Source organism: Protopterus annectens, chromosome 7.part0, assembly GCF_019279795.1.
Source record: "Protopterus annectens isolate FY-2018-M chromosome 7.part0, PAN1.0, whole genome shotgun sequence".
Classification (NCBI taxonomy): Eukaryota; Metazoa; Chordata; order Ceratodontiformes; family Protopteridae; genus Protopterus; species Protopterus annectens.
In genome coordinates, this window is record NC_056739.1 from 722849420 (window position 1) to 722874379 (window position 24960).

Sequence of the window (24960 nt, forward strand, 5' to 3'; positions counted from 1 at the left end):
AGAGAATGAATGAATGAAAAAAAGTATGTAAAAAGCAATGTCCTTAAAGGGAAAGTAACTTCTTACAAAAAAAAATGTTACTGTTCATCTCCAAGCCTAGATAAATTTATTTAATTGTTTATTTTTGTTGACTGCTTTACTCCCACTAGAACTACAATCGGGGTTCTGAAGAAACCTTTAAGATATTTAAACAAATAATGGAAAGACTGTACTGATGACCATCACTGATGAAAACTTACTTAGTGTTTCAGAAACAGTAACTGACACATTGCTTATACAAATATAAGCCATATTGGAGGTTAATGGAATAAAGTATTAACTCTGCAAGCTTTAGCCATCCTAATGGACATTTTTGCATAGTTTTTGGTACTACATTCCTTAAAAGATACTACATCTGAGAATGTTGTCATGTAGCTTTGCAGTCTGTTATAGTCTGTCTCATCATTTCCTCCTCCAGCTAGTAACTTTAGTTTTGTAAGACAGAACAAAGTTAAGTACCACTTATTATCAGGGCAAGCATTATATTTTATGAAAGTTAATATCATCTACAGCTATTCCATCATCTGAAAAATACCCACTTTGTCAACTCTGCGGGTGAGGAGATCTTTTTTGATGCATATGGAAACCCGCCTGATGCTTATGACATTTTCAACTGGCAGGTGACAGTGAATAACGCAGTTAAGTTCTCAAAAGTGGGCAGCTTTGACTCCAGGGCACCTGGTGGTTATGACCTTGTGATACGTGATAAAGATATTATGTGGAATGGAAATCAGATGCAGGTCAGTACTTAATGTTGGTTTGTTAATTAATTAATGTATTTATTTTGACCATTGCTGATTGCAAACACTACTTATAATGGAAGTTTCATTTATAGAGGCTGCCAAGACACAGCTATGGATTTGTTTAACTTTCTTTTTACCATTACCTAGCCATATATCTGTGCATGAGAGTGACTGTCTCTACCTTTTCCCCATTGCCATATGACAACTTCATCTAACAGTACTTAATCTGTAAAACATAAAGATCACTTTCAACAATTCCTTCCAGCATTAAGGACATTCCTCTGAGGACAAACGTGTTGAGAGGGCTGGCCTAGATTTGCAGACAGAAACAGAAAACTTCAATTGAAAATATGAATTTGCTTGATTCTGCAGAGGGATTTTTTGTTAGAAAAGTATTCCTTGTTTTACCATGTTGTCTTTAAAGCATTATCTGAAAATGGCTGCTTTAATAATAAGGGCAATAACTGAGTAATTTTGCTGAAAGCTGATAAATTCATTTTCATTTGATAGTACTGATACTGAGCAATAAGATAAACACCGATACCAAGAAATTCTTGCAGCAAGTATGGCAGTTAGTACAGAGGATTAAGACTTCAAGCTATTAACATGTTACTTCCAGTATCCAAGCTACAGAGGTTTATTCCTTCCACCTCCATTTGTCTACTGTATGAATCTCAGCAAGTCACTCAGCCTAACAGTGATCCTAGGATACCCCTGAAAATGACACTTGTATCCAGTGAGCTAATCTAATTAACAAATATATGAAAAAATAATAACACTAATGTAATAAACATTTCTGCTTTATTCACTGACACCAAAGGTCCCAGCCTCTGTCTGCAGTACCAGTTGTTCTCCTGGCTTTCGAAAGGCCAGTGAGCGGGGAAGACCAGTCTGCTGTTTCGTCTGCATACCGTGTTCAAAAGGAGAAATTGCTAACCAAAGTGGTAAGTGAATAAATATTATAATTATTAATTTAAGAAATTAAGGTTTAATTTTTTCAAAGTCACAATAATGACCAAATAGAAATGGATATGCTATCATATTTTAGTCCATACCTCTCAAGTAACTCTCCAGGATTTTGCACAATTTCAATGATTTTGCCTTGTATTTTTGTTCTGGCTCTTGTCAAATGTTTGATTTTCTGGTAAATCACTAAAGGTTAGAGTCAGTCAATAATGCCATACATTACACATACACAAACCGACTCATCCCCCAGGCAAAAACCTTCTTTCCTTCAGCCTCGCTCGCCTCTGGAACTCCCTACCTCCACTCATCCGCACCACCTCTAACCACTCTGCCTTCAAAAAGTCTCTTCACCTTCATCTAGCATCACAGTGGGAATGCTCTTGTTCCCACCCCACATAACTACCTCTACTTAATTCGCCTTCAATACCATACTCTACTTCTGTAGCTATGATATTTGTTCTCTAATCAGTATTAATGTTTACATTTATTCTATTACTAGTAGGTTTCTTTTTAATGTATTAACTGTTATGACTGCTATTCTAAATTTGATTAGTTCTGCTTTTATTCTGTTTACATAATATTAATAACTCTCTGTACTAAGATTGTTACTGTTAAATGTTGAAAATACCTTCTGTTATGGAGCTTTTCTCCCCAGGACTCCATTGAAAACGGGTTCTTTATGGCCCAATGGACTATCCTGGTAAACCAACGGCAATAAATAAAATAAATAAATAAATAAATAATTAGAATTTCATATTTACTATTATTCAGAAAAGGCATGCTAATGGAAAACCTGAATTAGAGTAATATTTAAAAGCTGTCCCTGATTTTGAGCCTTTGACCCTCTATTAGTTTTGGCACTGTAAACTGTTCTTGAATAAAGAAGTGGAGAGGTATGATTCATATATGATAACATATATATGCTTTATGTTCAAGTTAATTGTGGAAGGAAAGCACATTCCAGCATGTTCTACCACAAGCTGACTTCTTTATATTTATTATTTCCTTTCTACCTTCCTTTTGAATCACAGTAGTTCTATAATATATGTTTTGATCTGTTTCAAATTCTGACTTTGAATTTTTTTTACATTAATTTCTTTGGGGAAATTATTCTGTGTATCTACCATTGCTTCTTTGAAAACATATTGTGCCTTCATCATTTGCATGTTTGTCATACCACTGCAGACTTTAATTATATGTTATTTTAGAATGCCTTTTTCTTTCTGAAGTTCATGTCCTGACAAAAATCCCTATTAGTTAAATTACTGTTTCTTCTGCTTCACTTTCCTTTCTCCGCTGCTTTGTTTGTATGTGTATGTGATACCTCCCCTCATTCTCCTTCTACACACATTTGTACGTGTAATGATGACGAAGCATCATGAAAAACGATTGCCTTGTACCTTTCAACATTCTCCTTACAACAAACCATATCCTAAAATTCTTCCTGAAGCTGCCACTCATGCTGAATAAATTACTCATAGAAAAACATCGTGCTGAATCAATTGATTACTCCTGCTGGTAAAGAGCTTTCCTTATTCCCATACACAGTAGGTAACAATTAAAGCAGGAAGACAAGGAGCTGTTCCATTCATTTTTCCCATTTCCTTACTACTTCCTACGATTCCACTCCAGTATCGTTCTTCATCCATTATTCTACTTGTTCCTTTCCCTATTCAATTCATCGCAGAAGGATGGAGGATGGAGGAGAAGAGGAAGATGATGAAAGATGGACATTATGCAACTGCGAGTACAATCACATTTCCTATCTTCTTCTCATCTGCTCATCAAGCACAGGCATACAGCTTCAAAATGTAGTCACTATCCTTCAAAGGTCAAAGGTACTTTGTAACTGAACAAGATTAAACAAATAAAATAAAAAGCCCATAGTCACATTTACTACTTAGCTTCTCAGCTTATGTCTTTCACGAGTTAAAAAATACAAAAACATAAAATCATTAAATAACCACACAAATTAACACCAATTACAATACTAAACAAACTAATAAAATAATTAAATTAAATCAAATTAAGCCATTCCAGCTTCGCCCATTATTAATCTCATGAGGGGCTAATGTTCATTAACAACCCCCATCTAACATATAAATTTTACTACTAATGTTAAAATACTGTTCTAAAATTCTAACTTGTAAACCATTCATATCACTCTTACAATATTCTACAATATGTTTTGCAGCTGGGTTACTCAAGTTTCTATTCCTAATATCACATAAAATATTCTTTCACTCTAACCTTAATTTTTTTACAAGACTGTCCAATATAAATTAAGCTACACAGACCTCTAAGAGTATAACTAAATTATGAGTATAACAAATAAAATACACTGTAATGTGTACTTTTTATTTCTGAAAAAATTGCAGAACAATATTTGAACATACAGAACACCTTCCACAATGTGAAGTGCTTGTTTTATTACTAATATAAATAAAAATGTCCTTAACTCGGTCAACTCTGCATTACCAGTTCTGCATACCTTCAGTTAATACCCATAGCTCCTTATGACATCCAATGACTTACCAGCTAATAACAGACCGTATTACAAAGGGCAAAGAATTATTAACAAAATGGCACTAATACTCTTAATCAACAATGCCCTGCAGCAGAGAAATTAATCAATATTTGTCACTTATCATTCATATTTTCATATTGATGAACATATTTTCATAAATGAGAGACTGGCATCCTATTGAGATGTATAATGTGACATGCCATGGTGGAAGATAGGAAAATTAATTGTCAGTGATCAGATTCTCCTTCAGCTATTCAACATACCCCTGTAAGGATGGAACAATATCCAGACAAATACTAATGCCGCAGTAGCTACACACATGGGTACACCAGTCTCATTAGCCTTAATAATACCAGTGCAGTGGCTACGCACGTGGGTACACCAGTCTCATTCGCCTTAATAATACCAGCGCAGTGGCTACACATGTGGATAGGCAGGTCTCATTAGCCTTAACAACACCAGAACTTTTGGCTTGTCTCATGCCAAAACTGACAAAAAGTGGAGCGATCTTAAAAAAGCCTACTATGACAGAATAGCCTATTTATCTCAAGAACTTTATTATAAAGGGAAGTAGGGGTACAAAACAGCTGACCATGCACAAATGCGGACAGCAAATGTGGTAATCTAAGATGTTATGCACTGAGATCTTTCATACTGTGGACCTGGGAAGGACAGTTACTTTGATAAGAGGGAGATAACAAGTGGCACGTATAACTACTACTTCTCATGAGCTTTCAAGATCCTGTTCCTCATGACTTGGAAAAGGAAGAATGAGAGAATAAATTAACTGAATTTCCACAACACTTGATGTCTAAAGGATCAAAAGCTGCCTTGAACTCTGAGGGCTGATCATGATCTCCTCAGACAGTCAAGCATGAGGCTACAAGCACAGGCACACATTCTCATCTCCAGAAGATATCCTGCCCAGAGGTAGAGAGGAGGTCCAAATATTGACTGTTTGTCTGAAATTAGCTACAAAATGTAATGGAATTACATTCACTCTGACCTAAACTTTCTGAGGTTTTCTTCAAGGATCTGTATTATGTCTTCTTTTTTGTTTTCATTTATTTGGCTCAGATGTCCTACCACCTTTCAACAATTGGCTTAAGTATTGGTGTCATTCAAAGGGGATCCAATGCCTGTCAGCCTGGGATGACATGCTCGACAAGTCATGATGCTTTGCTAGGGACGGCTTGCACCTGTCACCCCTGGGCTTTCGGATATTGGCAAAGGCTCTTGCTACCCCCATAGTGACTTTTTTAGGCAAGGCTCAAAAGACAAACCCACCTCCATAGGTATCACAAGGGATAAGAAACTAAGAGTAATGCTACTCAACGCCAGAAGTCTAAACCTCAAGATGTACGCACTCGAAACTCTCCTTAGCATGGAGAACATCGATATCTGTGCCGTAACAGAAACCTGGTTCATGGCTCCCGAGAGCACCCCAGCACTACCAGGTTATACCTCATACCATGCTTTTCAGCCCCAAAACTTGGACCGAACCACAAAAGAAGGGGAGTATCAATATTCGTCAAAGATACCCACACCTCCAGGTTGGTGGCACAGCACGAAGCATCAGAGACTATCCATGTGCAACTAACAGTGGGTAAAACTGCCTTCTAGTTTATAGCCTGCTACAGACCACCCTCCCAAACCCAGGAACCCCACTCGGCCTTCCTGAGAAAACTGGAAAATATGAAGGTCTCTCCAAACACCATTATATTGGGCGACTTCAACTACCCAAACATAGACTGGGAGCATTACTCTAGCTCCAACACCCTAGCCCAAAGGTTCCTAGAATTTATAAACTCAGATGCTATGGAACAACTTGTTACCACTCCCACAAGAGGGGAAAACATACTGGACCTGATCATCACTAACATGGGGACTCTATGCTCCACACCAGAAGTGTATCCCTCACTGGTAAGATCAGACCATAAACTAATCTCACTGGATATTCACAGCCCGACTCCACCCCCTGTCCTGAAAACCACAGTGAAAAACTTCTCTAAAGCAAATTTCACACTCCTCAAAACCGAGGTGGAATCCTTCAAAGCCCCCGGGCCTGTGGAAAATACAGCCCAGACCGCAGAATCCTTTATAAACGCATTCTATGACCACCTTCAGGAATGCATCGATCATGCAATCCCAAATAAAACCAAGACCCAATCCTCCAAAGGCAGAAGTCCTATCTGGTGGATCCCATCCATAAACAAAATATACAATAGAAGGAGGAAGCTACTACATGATAGAGCAAAATCCCAAAAAGGGAAGGCATCTCTGATCAGTATTAGCAAAAAACTACTGGCACTCATAAAATCGTCTAAGGCCAGCTTCGAGAGAAAAATTGCACAGGACACTAAGGATAATCACAAGGCTTTCTTTAGTTATGTTAGGAACCTGGGTGGGAATTCCCAGATATGCTCAGAATTAGTCCAAAATGACAAAAAATACACCAAACCCACACACATTGCCAACATCCTATATGACAGGTTCAGTGCAAACTTCTCCCCCCCCCACCAAAAGGGCAAATATCTATCCCAGCAGAGTACTGCCCCCCTGACATCTCAGATGCTCAGGTAAGAGCTGCCCTCTCCAAAGCAAAAAACATAGCATCAATGGGACCAGATGGTGTCCCGGGCTGCGTCCTGCATGAACTCCAAGAAGAGCTAAACCCAAACATAAAACTACTGTTCAATCTCAGCCTTACTACAGGATATGTACCCAAAGAGTACAGCAACAGTGGTCCCTCTCCACAAAGGTGGTGCCTCAACGGATCCTGGAAACTATCACCCCATAAGCCTGACTAGCTTGGTCTGCAAAGCTATGGAAAGGATCATCATGGACCTCATAAATAAAGATATTGGGGACCTACAGACACTGGATCCTACCAAGTTCGGCTTTGTTAAGGGCAGATCCTGCCTCTTAAACCTGGTTGATTTCTTTGAAACAGTCACCAAGGCCATTGACAAGGGGAAGGTGGTCCACACAGCCTACCTGGACCTCGCAAAGCCTTCGATACAATACCCCACTCGGGCATTATAGATAAGCTCACCAGCTTAAATATAAACCCCTATGTCACTAGATGGGTTGCAAACTGGCTCAAGGACAGAACCCACATGGTTAGAATTGCTGGAGCCATGTCAGACTCCAAACCAGTTACAAGTGGCGTCCCACAAGGCTCAGTCCTGGGACCTCTCTTGTTCAGTATATATTTCTCGGAGGTACAGGCCAACATGGAAGGACTGTGGCTGACCAAGTTCGCAGATGACTGCAAACTGGGCACCATAATCAACTCTCCAGCCGACACAAGCATCCTCCAAAAGGGCCTCATAGAAACAGTCAACTGGTGCCAGAGCCATGACCTCAAGCTAAACGCCAAAAAGTGTATAGTCATCCCCTCTGGCAAAAACAAAGTGCCCACAAATTACCACATAGGTGGTAATCCATTAAGTAAAGAAGAGGTAATTAGGGACCTGGGAACCCAAGTTGATAGCAATCTCTCATTTGACAACCACGTGGCCAAAGTGGTTAGAAAAACATTTTATATAGCCCACTTAATCATGAAGGGATTCACATCTAGATCAGGGGAGGTCATCGTGCCTCTTTACTCATCCCTCATCAGGCCCATAATTGAGTACAATGCCCCTTTTGGAATGCACCTTACCAGACACCTGCAGCAACTGGAAAGACCCCAAAAGTACCTCAGGAAGAGGATCAAAGGGCTCAAACAGATGCCATATGCTGCCTGGTTAAAGAAACTCCAGCTCTACTCAGTGGCATACCGCCTGCTCAGAGGCGATCTGTGCCTGACGTATAAAGCCATGTCCATCCTGGAATTAATGGACATGCTGCACCTCAGAAAATCCAAATCCCATCGAGCTACGTGCTCGAGAGACTTGAACCTCAGCACTGAAATAAATAGGACATGCTGGAGGGACAGATTCATAACCCAGAAGCTCCCTTCACTCTGGAATAAAATCCCAGCCCAGGTTAGGCAGAGTCCCTCATTGACTCTCCTCAAGAGGAATCTTGATGAGTGGATGGGAGATCATAGGTTTACCCCGGGTATCACTTCTGTGTCACTGTTAGACAGAGGCACAGTATACTAACCTTGAAAAAGGGCATAGCAAAATTAATTTAAAATGGCTGGTGAAAGCCAAACACACTCTGGCTAGGCTTATAAATGTCCTAGGGCAGATTGCCTAGTATGAACCTATGAACCTATGAACCTATAACCTTCCACTGTAATGATGCAAACTTTCTCCAATATGCAGACAATTCCATTGTTATATAGCTAATGGACTCACCATACAATATAGTACAAAAACTTGGGAGTAGACTATTACAAACAAGACTCATAACTGCTGGTCTCACAGCGATCTCTAAAAATATCCAAGACAGAAAGCATTGTTTTCTGTAGCCATCGTTATAAAGTGTCAAAGTTAATAAAACTGTATATATCATCTACTCACTGCTCTCCCAATTAAACAAGTCCAGTCTGTCAAAAACTTAGAGGTCATAATTGACAGGTTTCTATATAAGGATGATATTACTGATCTAACAATGAAAAATACAGTCAGATTAGAAAATCACATTTTTATCCCTCCCCCAACAAGAATCAAACTGATTTCTGCAATAAGGAACATGTAGTAATCTAAGAGGAATGACCCCTGACTGCAGCATGGACAGTCTTGGTTTGATTGGTGGCCTTGGTGTTGAAAGAGCAGATCAAAGAGGGATTAGCAATTGGTGAATGTTAACCTAGCTTGCGGTTGGAGGTAGTTGCATCTATTATTTTAACCCTGACTACCACTGTGAAGCAAAAATATAGCATACGGCATATGAGGTAGAGACATGCACTTGGCCATTTCAAACTGTGGTACATAGTATCCTACCTGGGGACATATGTAGGACTATGTAGAACAACATTTAGGAAAAGGCATAGTAGTCTCTCATGCAAGCATGCATGATCACTCCCTGCCATTCCCAGAAAAATCCAGATGGTTGCTTGGATGTTGGTCTCTCATGACTGACACCCACTCTTTGAAGGAAAGAACCATCCAGTCACAGGTCTGGTGATAGCTGGAGATCCTTATTGAAATGCCAGGACTCAAAATGTTGAGTTCTGACTCACCACAAAAAAAAAAAGACCTCAAATGCAGTGCAAGAATAGGGCAAATAATGAACACCGCTCTCCTCCCTTAATGTTTTTTTTTTTTACAGGGGGACAAGTTCGCCTCTAGCTTTTGATGTGGGGACAAGCCTCTTATACCCCCCAAACTTATATATACCAACTCTAAGATCACCATATCACAGAGAAAAGGGAATATTCTGAGGAATGGCAGTCTTGGACTTAGTATATGTAAGTCTGGATTTTCAGACATTTCCATGTCCACATTATGGTCTCACTAAAGGGTCCTTGACCATTCAAACTGTTACTGATGGCTGGCAAGCAGTGGGGATAAAATCATTAAAAATGGTTTTCACATTAATATTCTCCATTTTCTTTGGGGGTGGGGTACATTCCTATTCACTAGTCTAGTCAAAGATTCACTCACTTTGAATCAGCTTATGATAAAGTAAGACATTTTACTTCTATATGCAGCTCTACAGAAGATCACAGCATATTCTGCAATAACATAAAATGGCAGAATTTTACAAACTGTCTTCACCACATCAAATGTTTTGTATTCAACCTCTGTCATGAATATCCTGACTGCAGTTTAGTAAATCATTAAAAATGGCATAACACCAGAGGTTTAAGATCCAGTGATTCAAATACCATTAGATTATTCAGAAGTCATAATGCATTTGCTGATTTTTTTCCCTGGAGCTCCATGGTAAAACATTTAGAAGTAGCTGCCCAGCAATATAAGGAATCTAACTTGTAAGAAATTTTCAAAACCAAAGATGATAACCATGTATTGAACCATTATAAATATGTGAACTGCACATAAGTCACCTAAATGGTTCAAACTACCACCTTCACACATTTCAGATAATTGATCAGATTACATTACATCTTTGCAATGTACCGCTAATCCAAGAACTTTGTTTAACTTACATCTGCTCTACCCTTTTAGTTTCCTTTTCCTCTTTTTCCCTAGTACTATACTACTTTTTATCATTTTAATCTCCATTTAGAAAACGTTTCATGCGACTCTCTCTTTGCTTTATTTCATCCTTTCATGGTTTTCAATAGCCACATGACTTTTTTTTTACTTTTCTTTCTTCTCCTTCTTTTTCTTCCCTAAAAAAAGAAACAAATATATGCAAATTGATGGAATGTTCTTTTTTAAGTCTGAAAGCCTGATTTACAAAGAAATTTAATTACGTTATTGTCTTGTTTATATTAACGTAATTAAAGTTATTTGTAAATCAGGCTTTCAGACTTAAATTATGTTATTGTCTTGTATATATTAAGCCGCGGTGGTACAGCGCTAGCATTGTTGTCTCACAGCAAGAAGTTGTCTTGTTTGATTCACAGCTGGAGTGCCTTTCTGTGTGGAGTCTGCATGTCCTCCCCCAGTCGAGTGGCCTCCGAAAGACATGCATGAATGGGCATGCCTTCAGTAAAAGTTGGGCGTCGGGCTGGCAACTCGGCACCATAAAAATCGACTGCCAATCATTAGCGGACTGGGAAAATCCGAAAAGACAAACATTGTCTTGTTTATATTACAATTGTTCTGTAATTATATTGTAGAACTTTTTTTCTAAATGATTCAACTGAAAATGGGTAGTGTGTCAGTCAGGCAACCTAAAATAAATAAAAAAATTGGTAAGCAAGTAAGTAAGTAAATAAATAAATACAATTTTTGCCCAGCAACTCCTCAAATCATCTTCATAAAGTGCATGTTTCAACTCTGGAATTATAAACTGGTTCTCATGTTAACTTTGCAACAGATTTCTCCATCAAAACTGGCTCCCCGTTTCCTCTTCTACTCCACTCTTCCAGGAGACGTACAGGGGTCTACCCTGCTTCCATTACTCTTCTCATTTTTCATTAATCCCCCTTTCTATCTGCCCTTCTAGGTCTTAGAATAACTTTCTATGCCAATGATATATTTGTTTTACACATCTCTGCCTCCTAAGTCAACTCATTGCAGCTCAAATTTGACATTAGTAATCTTGCAACATAACTCCTTAAAAGTATCTTCCTAACCAGTACTAATGAAAAACATATTGTGGTAACTGGAATCATGCTTTACCTTAATCTCATCTTAAAGTAGCATCATATATGACTAAACATGTATTTCATATGAACATCAATTAGAATAAGTAAATAAAAACTAAAGTTAAGAAACTCCTTTTGAAGGCCAGGAAAAGTTTTATATTTCATATCCTAAGAAGGGTGAAATGCAATGAAGAAAGGTATTCAGTTAGCAAAACAAGAAACATACCTCTCCATATTGTATTTGCTTCACAAAACTTAATCTTTTTCCAGATAGCTGTTCATAGAATCTGTACATGTATTATATTAGCTCCATACAGAGGACATCATCACTTAATACTTAATAAAGCCAAATGTTTCATAGTTAATGAGTATGGGCCTTTTTCACAATTCTGCCCTATTCAAAATATCAAAATTTAAATTATATACTCTTTGTTTTCAGTAGGCTAACATACCACACCTCCCAATATAACTTGAAAAATTATCCCAAGAGGTTACTTTCCTTAGACAGTCACAAAATAAATTTCTCCAAAGTGCCCGCCTTTTTCTGCTTTAGTGCCAAAAACATGAGACTCCTTCCCATCCCATTTAAGCATCCATTTTGGCTTTAAACATTTCCAGACATGATTAATGCAGTCCTTCCTTTCCAGGTCCAACTGCACCTTTTTAAGTCATAATGCTATTAACTGAAAATATCTGTCCACCTCATCTCTTCTTTTAATTGCTGTACACCTTAGTTTTATATTTCCCTCATATTTCATACCTACACAAATGCTTGTATGTATGAATATTAGAAAGGACTGAATATTCCATCAGTTTTAACTAATTTACTTAACCGCTTTTGTGTTCCTATTATTTTATACCTCATATAACTATTTGTGCACCACACTGAGGCTATATCTGAACTAGTCTTTTCAGATTGGTACATTACTCTGGCTAACAAACTTTAAGTAAATAAATAATGTTTGAATGAAACATGGAAGCATGTATTACATATCTTAATTATAACTTGATAGGAGAAAGACTCTGTACAAAGAATGAGAAAAAAGGAGGTAAAATATAAATGTGCATATAAGTAAAACATAACATGAACAAAAAAATGTACATCAAATAAAACAGTGGCTGTAAATGAAACTGTTGACATTTAAATTATTTTGGAAAGTGACAGAAAATTGAATGAGACTGTAGTTTGTACACCTCCCTATAAGAGGTGAACATCTTATAAATTCACTAAAAAGCTATGTACTGTTATAGGTAATACACCACTAACTCATTTGATGCCTTGGTCATGCCTGAATAAAATTTCAATTACAGTACTGACAAAGACATAATAAAACAACCCAAGAAAAGCACTGACTGGAGCTGTTAGCTAGAATATATTGAAGGAAGGATCACATATTTGCTACTGCATTTAAAACAATAAAAACATAATATGAAAAATAGTGATGGGGCTCCTTGTGGATATAATAATTATTTATCAATAAATTTTGACACATATATATGTTAAGTAAGAAAGAACATATACAAATACATGAAGGAGAAAATAGCAAAATATAGACAGAAGAATAATATGAACCGAAACCTCTCAATGAATAACAGAAGATGAAGAAACCTTTTTGTCACCATTTTTCCATATTAGACCATCATTTTATAAACAGTGAAAAGGGAGTACTGCCCTCAGCAATTTTTGTTGATCTGCAAAACTTCTTTGAGACCATCAGTCACTCCATTCTAGTAACTATGCTCCATAATCTAGGCTTCGATAATGATTCTTAACACTCATTCAGTAGCCGCTCGAAAATGCCTACACTGTATACTAGGTTTGGTAAAACTATATCAGAGCAAGGCCAGTCTGTCTTGCACCCACTCCTTTTTTCTTTATTTATACAGATTCACATGAGCTAATCATTTATAAGGCCAACACTTCTGCTTGTGCTCAGCCTCAGTGACGGCAAGATTTTAACATGATCTGAATCTGGCCCACCTTGGATAAAGTTATACTCAATCCTGCAAAATCAGGAACTACTCTCTTTAACACACCCAGAAATTTCATCAAGTTATTGCTCTTCACAGAGGAATTAATACTGCACAGGCCGCATCCTTTAAGTATGTAAGGCTATGGCTTCATCTGAATCTATCTTTTAAACTTTATACCAAATAATATGCCACAACAAATTTGCGTCTGCTGTTAGGCTTCTAATCACATGACAACTGACACTAGGAGAGCTACTCCAGATAAATGTATTTATATCAAGACTTGAACACTTATTTCCAGTGTTCACCTTTTACTGTTCTAGTAATACATTCTTTGAATCGCTGATAAAAGTTCTCTCTTTTCATCCCTGTTTCTTATCACAGAGAACACCTTGAAAAAATGATGGGATTACATTTGCACAATGTTTTATGTTCTGAGTTTATATAGTATAATTTTTGTGAGTTGTAAATGTTTGGGTTGTGATGTTTTGTGGTAGCATTTCTAGTTGTTTGTTTATCATTGTGGACCACAAGAAAAGTATGCTAATTGCAAGAAAAGTGACTGACTTGATTTCAAAACTAAATTTTTTTCTGTGGGGGTAAGTTCCCCCTAAACCTAACTTTCATGCAGGTGATTTGTCCCCTCCACTCCCAATTATAATATAATCAACTCAAACGTAATAATACCTTGGAGCAATAAAAATAAATACTATGACCACTGCTGATGAATACACGTTTAAGTCAAATGTTTATTATCAAATACTTGATTGTCATACATCAGGCTGGATATCAGCTTATGAGAGAATGAAGAAAATTAATGATTTTCATAGAAATGTGCACAATAAAATATGTGAGGAAAGGAAAAGGGAAAATAAAATATTCAAAATAGGGGAAGTTACCTCCACAAAGAGTCCAATCACCAATGGAGCCCCCCAAGGTTCTGTGTTAGGACCTCTCTTGTTTGGCATCTACTTTTCTGAAGTAAAAGCCAATACCAAACAGATTCCACCTGACTAAGTTCACAGATGGCTAGAAGCTAGGAGTAGTCATTGAATCATCAAATGACTTAGCCATTCCACCGGAAGGTTTTTCCCAAATAAATAACTATTGCAGAAATCATGGACTGAAACTAAATGCTAAAAAATGCTTTATTATATCCTTTGGCTCATAGGTAAATATCAGGCTAACTGTCTTTGTGGACTACTTTAAGCCTAGCCAACTTCCCTAAAAGATCAGAATCAAATCTTGTACCTTGTGTCTATGAGGTAAACACCGTAACCACTATGCCATCTCTTTGGGAAGTCATAAACTCCAGGGAACTACCACACTGACAATACACCCCTAAGAATTGACCCAGTTGTTAGGGATTTGGGAATTTATGTGGACAGTGACCTAATATTTGACCAACATGCGTCTATTGTGGTAAAAAGGTCCTTCTATATTGCGCAACTTATAAACAAAGGGATTGTGTCTAAATCTAGGGATGTTATTGTCCCCCTTTACTGAGCCTTCATTAGGTCACTGAATATAATGACCCCTTGGCATGCATCTGTCCAGACACACGGAACAACTGGAATGCTCACAGAGATACCTTTCTAAAAGGATATAAGAACTAAACAACATGTCCTACATGGACCAAATCAAAGCCCTATCACTATACTCGGTATCCTACAGACTGCTAAGAGGTGGCCTGTGTCTACCTTACAAGACATCCTCCGACCCGACACTGATGGACTTTCTGCACATCAGCAAGTCAAATGGCATCAGAAATACTCAGTCTAAGGATCTAAACCTCTTATGCAACATTAACAGAATAGTTTGGAGGGACAGGTATATCTTACAGAAGATACTGCTGCTCTGGAACACACACTCCTTATCCACATTAAAAAAAAAGTAATCATCCCTGTCCATATTTAAAGCACAAATTGCATCTATGAATGAGAAACAGAAAATTTATGTCAGGATTGCCCCCTGTACTACTAATGGACAGAGGCAGCTCCTAAATCCTTTAACCCCTCAAATTATCTATGATATGATCTCAATTATTCTCATTGGGGTAATACATAATTACCGACCATGCAGTGGGTTAGACCAGTCTCTAACCAAATGGAATAGGTTAATTCGAACACAAAAAGGGAAACTGGCTATGCTGAAAATGGCTCTCAAGTGCAGCTAGCCTAGTACTTACCTATGAACTTATGAATAATACTTCGTACAGAAATACATGTAAGAACACACAGTTGGCAAGACTCTAAAGGAGCTGTAGTTTTGGTATAAGTTACAGACTAGAATTGTGATTATCAAAAATAGTGAAGAATTGCTGGAAAAATAAATTCTGTAGTATATTCTAGTTTATACAGTGAATTAATTTTTTTTTTTTTTTTTTTTAGATTCAACAGAATGTCTTTCTTGCTCACATGATCAGTGGCCCACAGAATCAAGGGATAAATGCACAGACAAATCTGTAGAATTCCTCTCCTACAGTGATTCACTAGGACTAGCTCTGGCTTTCATCTCCTCCTTCTGCGCTCTTTTGCCTACAGCTATCCTCATCATCTTCATCAAATACCATAACACTCCTGTTGTAAAGGCCAATAATCGTGATATAAGTTATATCTTGCTTGTTGGACTCATGCTTTGTTTTTTATGCTCGCTGGTATTCATTGGGCATCCCACTACAGGAACATGCATGATTCGCCAAGCTGCTTTTGGTGTAATTTTTGTCCTTTGTGTTTCCTGTGTGTTAGCAAAAACTGTGATGGTAGTTATTGCATTCAATGCTACAAAGCCAAACAGTAACTTAAAAAAATGGGTTGGGCCAAAATTACCAAACTCTATAGTTTTTGGGTGCACTGTTGTTCAGATTATTATATGTTCTGTTTGGCTAGGTAAATCCCCGCCTTTTCTTGAACTGAACCCCAGCTTACAAATGGGGGTGATAATAGTTCAGTGTAATGAAGGGTCCTCTACTGCATTTTGGTGCATGCTGGGATATATGGGTCTCTTGTCAAGTATCAGTTTTGTAGTTGCTTTCTTGTCAAGAAATCTCCCTGATAGCTTCAATGAAGCCAAATTTATCACTTTTAGCATGATTGTCTTTGTAAGTGTGTGGCTGTCCTTTATTCCAGCATATTTGAGCACACAGGGCAAGTACATGGTAGCTGTTGAGATCTTTGCAATTTTTTCATCTGGTGCTGGCTTGCTGGGATGTATATTCTTCCCAAAATGTTACATAATTTTATTGAGGCCTAGTATGAATACTAAAGAATACTTAATGGGAAAGGGAACCTGAATAAAATGGTACATAAATAATGTCAGAAGTACTTCTACGGTTCTTATACTTTCACAATGTTCTAAATATAAGGTAATACAATAGCTCAAATATTTATTTTCTTTTCTCACTAAAGTAATACACACACACACACACACACACACACACACACACACACACACACACACACACACAGTATATATGTGTGTCTAATCCATAATACATACTACATATAAAGATAGATAGATAGATAGATAGATAGACAGATAGATAGACAGATAGATAGATATGGGTTTCCTACACTAACTCTAACCCTCATTTGATGACAGACAAAAGACTGGGTGCATAATATCTAACTGCAAAATGCTGACACAGTAAAAATACCTAAACACAAAATATTGACAAAATGGATGTTATACCAAGGAAGGTTTATGCTTTTTTCCCCCACTAGCGTGTGACCATGGACTTTGGTATATAATTAGCAAGGGATGTGGGGGGGGGGGTGCTGTGTCCCCACCCTCTGCAAAAACATTGACAAAATGTTATTCAATTTTCTTAGATTTTTCAATGGTTTTCTAGCAGGGGGAAGCCCCTCTGCACCCCCTGCTAATTATATAGGCTAAATCCTTGGTTGTACAACAGTGGGGAAAGGACATAAGCATTTCAATAATATAGCTTCTATCTTGTCAGTATTTTGTGTGTCAATATTTTGCAGTTTAGATATTTTGTAGTTTTTCTATAGTTTAGATATTTTGCAGTCTTTTGACTGTCGATTAAATGAGGGTTAGATTAAGTGTAAATAATCACAGCATATATAATATATATGTATGGATTCACTTCAGAAGCTCGAAATACTGAAATCTCAAATTTCAGTATCTCGAGCCCAAGAAGTGGAATCCACAAAACAACGAAAACTAAAAACCACGAAATTCAAAACCTCGAATACCGAAAGTTTTGAATTTCATGGTTTTACTACACGCGCACATACACACACACACACACACACACACACACACACACACACACACACACACACACACACTCACACGCACACCATCCACCACACAAACATACACAATCACTCTACTACATGAAAGCAGGGGGGCAAGCTCCCCTGCACCCCCCCATGTGGGGGGATGTGCCCCCCCTACTTAAATATTCTCACTCTGAGGTTGCACTACATACAAACACACACACAAAACACCACAACTCAAGCTACTTTCTCTTTGCACACATACACATCACAGCAACAAAACACACTGATACACACCACAGCCCCTACCCAAACCCCTTAACGCACACAAACACTTCCCTGAATACATGACCACAGCGGAACTTTAGAAGAACGAAATTCAACACCTCCGGTATTCGAGGTTTTGAATTTTGCGCTTCTAAATGTTCGGTATTATGTGGATTTGACTTCTTGGGCTCGAGATACTGAAATTCGAGATTTCAGTATTTCGAGCTTCTGAAGTGAATCCATATGTATATATGTATCAATAAAACACTAGTCTTCTGTAAATATTTTTGTGTTGAATAGCATTTTATCCAAACTGCCATGCTCTGTGTTATGGTTTTAAAGGTATTCAGTCACAAATATGACCTGAAGAATTTCTGCAAAAAATCGATGACTAATTTTGCAAACAATTTTATGTGCAGGAACTCCTATGTTTTCAGTGTCCTGCTGCCATAATTTGCTAAAATTATTAGGTGAGATTTATAAAGATATAGCAATGAATAGCACAAATGCAAAGGACAACAGATAGCCTGTAAAGATGGTAACAGAGTGTTGTATAATAATGCACATTATTCAACCCTTCCATCAGGAAACAAGGCATAAAGGAACCCCCTACCTAATGCAGAGACATACCTGTCTTTTCTTAAAAAAAGTAACCCATTTTCTATACAGCAGTATCTGCAACATAGGTTCATAGGTTCATAGGTTTATACTAAGCTATCTGCCCTAAGGCATTTATAAGCCTAGCCCAAATTATTGTGGCTTACGCCACCCCTTATATGAAAAAATACTGTGCCCATTAGTTTGTTGTGCCTCTGTCCAGCAGTGACCCAGAGATGATTCCCGGGGTAAACCTACGATCTCCCATCCACAGGTCTAGATTTCTCTTGAACAGAGTCAGCGAGGTGCTCTGCCTCACATGGACCGGGATTTTATTCCACAGCATAGGGAGTCTCTGAGTGATAAATCTATCCCTCCAGCACGTCCTATTTATATCCGTGCTAAGGTTTAAGTCGCTTGCTCTAGTGGTTTTGGTGGATTTGGATTTTTGAGGTGGAGCATGTCCATTAATTCCGGGTTGGACATGGCCTTGTATGTCAGGCACATGTCACCTCTGAGCAGACGGTATGCGACTGAATAGAGCTGGAGTTTCTTCAATCTGGCAGCATATGACAGATTTTGGAGTCCCTTTATCCTTTTGGTGAGGAACTTTTGGGGTCTCTCCAATTGCTGCAGATGTCGGGTGAGATACATCCCGAATGGGGCATTGTACTCGATCATTGGTCTGATAAGTGAAGAGTACAGGGGAACAATGACCTCACTAGATCTGGATGTGAATCCCTTCATGATCAGGTGGGCAATGTAGAAGGTCTTTCTAACCACTTTAGCAATGTGAGTGTCAAAAGAAAGGCCACTGTCAACCTGGGTCCCCAGGTCCCTGATAACCTCTTCTGTGCTTAGTGGATTGCCACCTATATGGTAGCTTGGGGTTACCTTGTTTTTCCCGAAGGGTATGACTATACATTTTTGGCGTTTAACTTCAGGCCATGGCTCTGGCACCAGCTATCTGTTTCAGTGAGTCCCTTCTGAAGGATATCCGTGTCCGATGCACTTTCCACTATGGCCCAGTTTGCAGTCATCTGCAAACTTTGTCAGCCAAAGTCCTCCCATGTTGGCCTGTACTTCTGAGAAGTAGATGCCAAACAATAGGGGCCAAGGACCAAGCCCTGTGGGACACCACTTGTGACCGGCTTGGAGTCTGACACAGCGCCAGCAACTCTAACCCTGTGGGTTCTGTCCTTAAGCCAGTTTGCAACCCATCTTGTGACATATGGGTTTACATTTAAGCTGGTAAGTTTTTCTACAATACCCGAGTGGGGTATTGTGTCGAAGCCTTTGCAAGGTCAAGGTAGGCTGTATGGACTGCCTTTCCTCATCAATGGCCTTGGTGACTATTTCAAGAAGTCGACCAAGTTCAAAAGGCATGATCTTCCCTTGACAAAGCCAAACTGGGTCGGGTCCAATGTCTGCAAGTCCCTATATCTTTGTTTATGAGCTCCATTATGATCCTCTCCATAGCTTTGCAGACTAGACTTGTTAAGCTTATGGGGTAATTACCAGGGTCCGTGAGGCGCCACCTTTGTGGAGTGGGACCACAGTTGCCGTCGCCACTCCTTGGGCACGTATCCTGTGGTAAGGCTGAGATTAAACAGCTGCCTTATGTGCGGGTTTAATTCCTCATTTAGCTCGTGTAGCACACAGCCGGGGACACCATCCGGTCCCATTGATGCTGTGTTTTTAGCTTTAGAGAGAGCAGCTTTCACCTGCGCATTTGAGATGTCCGGGAGGCTACACTCGGCTGGGATAGTTATCTCTCCTTTAGGGGAGAGGGGTGCAGTTTGCACTGAACCTGTCTGCCAGTATGTTGGCAATGTCTGTGGGTTCAGTGATTTTTGTATCATTTTGGACTAATTCTGAGCATATCTGTGAGTTTCCACCCAGGTTCCTAACATAGCTGAAAAAGGCCTTATGATTGTCCTTTGAATCCATGGCAATTTTTCTCTCAAAATTGGCCTTAGTTGATTTTATGAGTGCTCGTATTTTTTACTAATAATGATCAGGGTGACTTCCCTTTTATGGATTTTGTTCTATCATGTAATAGCTTTCTCCCTTATTGTAAAGTTTGTTAATGGCTGGGGTCCACCAGACTGGACGTTTGCCCTTTGTGGAAAGAGTCTTGGTTTTATTTGGGATTGCCTGATCCATGCAGTCCTGGAGGTGTTCATAGAAGGCATTTGTAAGGGCTTCCGCAGCTTGGGTTGTGGTTTCCTCTGACTCAGGGGCCTTGAAGGATACCACACCAGTCTTGAGTAGTGTGAAGTTTGCTTTAGAGAAGTTCTTCACTAGGGTCTTTTTTGTTTGGGGTGGGGGCGGGATGTGGATTTCCAGTGAGATTAGTTTATGATCAGATCTCACCAATGAGGGATATACTTCCGGTGTGGAGCATTTTGTCCCCATGTTTGTGACAATGAGATCTAGTATATTTTCTCCTCTCGTGGGAACAGTGACTAGCTGTTCCATGGCATTTGAATTTATGAACTCCAGGAACCGTTGGGCTAGAAAGTTAGGGCTTGAGTAATGTTCCCAGTCTATATTCGGTTAGTTGAAGTCACCCAATATGATGGTGTTTGGTGATACATTTATACCCTCCAGTGTCTTCAGGAAGGCTGTGTGGGGTTCCTGAGTTTGAGAGGGTGGCCTGTAGCATGCTACAATTTGTAGAGCAGTTTTGCCTATGGTTAGTTGCACCTGGATGGTTTCCGAAGCTTCATGCGTTGCCACCAACCTGGAGGTGTGAGTATCCTTTATGAATATGGATACACCCTCCTTTTGTGGAGTGGTCCGGGTTTTGGGGCCGAACGCATGATATGAGGTAAAACCTAATAGTGCCGGGTGCTCTCAGGAGCCTTGAACCAGGTTTCAGTTACAGCACAGACATCGATGTTCTCCATACTGAGAAGGGCCTCGAGTGCGTGCATTTTGAGATTTAGACTTCTGGCATTGAGCAGCATTACCCTCAATTTCTTCCCATTTTTGTTTTCTAGGGTGGTAGGTTTAGAATTTGAGCCTTGCCTAAAAAGGCACTATGGGGTGGCAAGAGCCTTAGCCAATATCCGGAATCCCAGGGGTGACAGGTGCAAGCCGTCCCTTGCGAAGCAGCGTGGCTTGTCAAGCATGTCATCCCAGGCAGACAGACACTGGATCCCCTTTGAATGACACCAGACATTAAGCCAATTGTTAAAGCTGATCATCTTGTCTCTATATTGTGGCATCATTCTTGGTGAAGGAAGGATACTGCTCAGGGTTAGGGTCATACCTGCCTGGGCTACATAATCAGAGAGCTCCTCTATGTCTCTTTTCATGCAGTCCAGGGAGGTACGTCTCAGGTCGTTCACACCAGCATGGACAATGACTGTGTCATATTTGTACTTGCTGTGGTGTGACCCGAGTGCTTGTGTTATGTGGCGGATTCTAGCGCCCGATAGGCAGCTTACTGTGACCCTCTCCTTGTTCAGCCTGGTGAGTGGGACGTCAGTGTGTCTGACTATGGAGTCACCTATGACAAGTATGTTTGGTGTTGTATTTGGCCTTAAGGGCTGTGACTGCTTTGCACACTGCTTTTGTGGTTTATGTGTTGCTTGTGGGGTGTCTTGAGGTAGCAGTTGTTTGGGTGTCTGCTTTGGAGGCCTCTGCTGTTTAGGTAAACTTTTACTCAGAGCCTCCGAGTATGTCTTTGTGTGTTTATGTGTTTGATTCAGTGGAGTGGTAGCATTATGTGAGGCTGGTTTTGTGGTGTGTGTAGTTGCCTTCTCCTCCTGTCTGGTCTTGCCAGTCCTGAGTTGAGAGAGCTCAGCCTCCAGTTTGGCTAAATAGCTGCATCTCTCGCAAGTATTTGTGTTATGTGGGAGGAGGAGAGGGTTGTCTGTGTACATGAGGCAGTTATAACATTGCCTCAAGATTCCCAGATTCACCAGCTGGACCGGAGAGGAGATTGACAACTGACCTTTGGACATGCTAGAATAATATTGGGAAATCCTTAATTGAAAACAAGGGCCAGTGGGGAGTGAGGGTGTAGTGCTTTTAATTTTTAGTGCTGACTTATATAATTGCTTTAGTGAGCAAGTGCCAGGTAACTTGAGTGCAATGTGTTACAAGTAACTAAATGCAAAACGACAAACAGTAACTTTCTTTCAAGTGAAACAAGGAAATAAGTACAGTAAGCAATGCAGATATCACTAGTGATCCACAGAAGCGCTGAGAAGTTGCGTATTAGGTGAATTAGCTTCCAGGGAAATAACAAGCAAACAAACAACAAGCATATAAACAAAGCTAGATTCAGTAGGCCTGGATCTAGTCTATGCTAGAGCAAACAAGGTGAACCAATTTCAGTAAGATACAGTTCAAATATTCAGGCACTATAAACCTTTAACCAGAAAATTCCCAGCTCAGAAGGGCAGAGTCCAGCCTCTTCTCCCACAAGAGTGCAGACCACGAACCTTCTTAATGTAAAATAACTGGCCTGAAGCCCAAGTGCCTAAACCAGAACTAATACACTTGGACACTGGGCTCTCAATCAGCAGTTCCCAACTTAGAAGGATGAAAGCTACCTGTCCTGCCACCACAGTGCTTGCCACAAACCTTCCTAATGTAAAACAACTGGTCTGAAGCCCAAGTGCTTAATCCAAAAGACTTGAATGATAGCTACACTTTAATCAAGTTACAACCAAGCAGTAATAAATACCATTGAATACTTTAGAGAATGTCTGGATTAGTGCTCAAGTTACACAAACAAAGCTAGATCCAGCAGGCCCGAATCCAGTCTATGCCACAGCAAACAAGGCGCACCAACTTCAGTAAGAAACAGTTCAGATATGCATGCACTATAAGCCTTTAACCAGAAATTCCCAGCTCAGAAGGGCAGAGTCCAGCCTCTCCTCCCACAAGAGTGCAGACCACGAACCCTCTTAATGTAAAATAACTGGTTTGAAAGCCCAAGTGCTTAAACCAGAATTAATACACTTTTAGAATAACAGACACTGAGCCCTCAATCAGCAGTTCCCAACCTAGAAGGATGTAAGCTACCTGTTCTGCCACAACAGTGCAGACCACAAACCCTCTCAGTGCAAAACAACTAACTGGTCCAAAGCCCAAGTGTTTAAACCAAAAGGCTTAGAATGAGTTACACCAAGCAGTAATAAATACAATTGAGTATTTTAAGATGATGCAAAAGTAAAAAGAAGTAGGTAAAAACACAAGGACAGTAAAAGCAGATGAAATTTTTTTTTTTTTTTTCTGAACAAGTGCTGAGATCAAAGAAACAGATTTGAGTGCTGAAACTAGAAAACTGGCTAGTTACAAGAAAAAAAAAAACAAGCTAGAAGGCTTCCCTCAAACACAGAAGGGCTTGGGGGCTCAGAAGCCAACAAATAGTCTGTACCACTTAACAAGAAAGGCAGGAAATAAGCTTAATTTTTTTTTTTTTCTATTTCCCAGATGCTCTCTTTGTACACAGTAGGAGTGCCTGAAATCAGAATATGATCTCACTGCACTCAGTTGAGTGAGCAAATGAGATGGGCCCAGAGGCAGGCTGAGGCGGGCAGTTTCAATGCCACTAAGATTAACACCAAAACAAAAACAGGGCGGGTGGGTGGGAATAACTGAAGAGCAGAATAACCAGTTAAAAATTCCTTCAACACTCCTTCATACACAGTTTAAATCAATTTAAATACTGTATTTTTTAAAAAAAGTGCATAAAAAGGTACTTAAATTCTCTTATACGTCCAGTTGAATATAACCAAGTTCTTAGCTTGCCAAGCTGAAGTTTTAATGCAGGAATTATTTCACATGCACCAGTTTAAATATGCAAGGACAGGAAATCAATGAATGTGGCTACCCCCAAACCTGTAATTACTAGCAAATAACAAAATTCAGCCAACACTAGCTTTTAGTTCAAGTTACTGAAGAGCAGAATAACCAGTTAAAAATTCCTTCAACACTCCTTCATACACAGTTTAAATCAATTTAAATACTGTATTTTTTAAAATAAAAAGTGCATAAAAAGGTACTTAAATTCTCTTATACGTCCAGTTGAATATAACCAAGTTCTTAGCTTGCCAAGCTGAAGTTTTAATGCAGGAATTATTTCACATGCACCAGTTTAAATATGCAAGGACAGGAAATCAATGAATGTGGCTACCCCCACACCTGTAATTACTAGCAAATAACAAAATTCAGCCAACACTAGCTTTTAGTTCAAGTTACTGAAGAGCAGAATAACCAGTTAAAAATTCCTTCAACACTCCTTCATACACAGTTTAAATCAATTTAAATACTGTATTTTTTAAAAACAAAAGTGCATAAAAAGGTACTTAAATTCTCTTATACGTCCAGTTGAATATAACCAAGTTCTTAGCTTGCCAAGCTGAAGTTTTAATGCAGGAATTATTTCACATGCACCAGTTTAAATAT

The 24960-nt window shown here is 39.2% G+C and overlaps 1 protein-coding gene across 1 annotated transcript in view; it reads left to right on the top strand.

The window, feature by feature from the left end:
• LOC122805841 (extracellular calcium-sensing receptor-like) overlaps positions 1-16715 on the top strand; it is a 187662-nt gene extending 170947 nt beyond the window's left edge. The window contains exons 3-5 of the mRNA XM_044076095.1: positions 552-779; positions 1603-1726; positions 15814-16715. Of these exons, the coding sequence (XP_043932030.1) occupies positions 552-779; positions 1603-1726; positions 15814-16715 (1254 nt within the window). The remainder of the gene's footprint in view (positions 1-551; positions 780-1602; positions 1727-15813) is intronic.
• The last annotated feature ends 8245 nt before the right edge of the window (positions 16716-24960 follow it).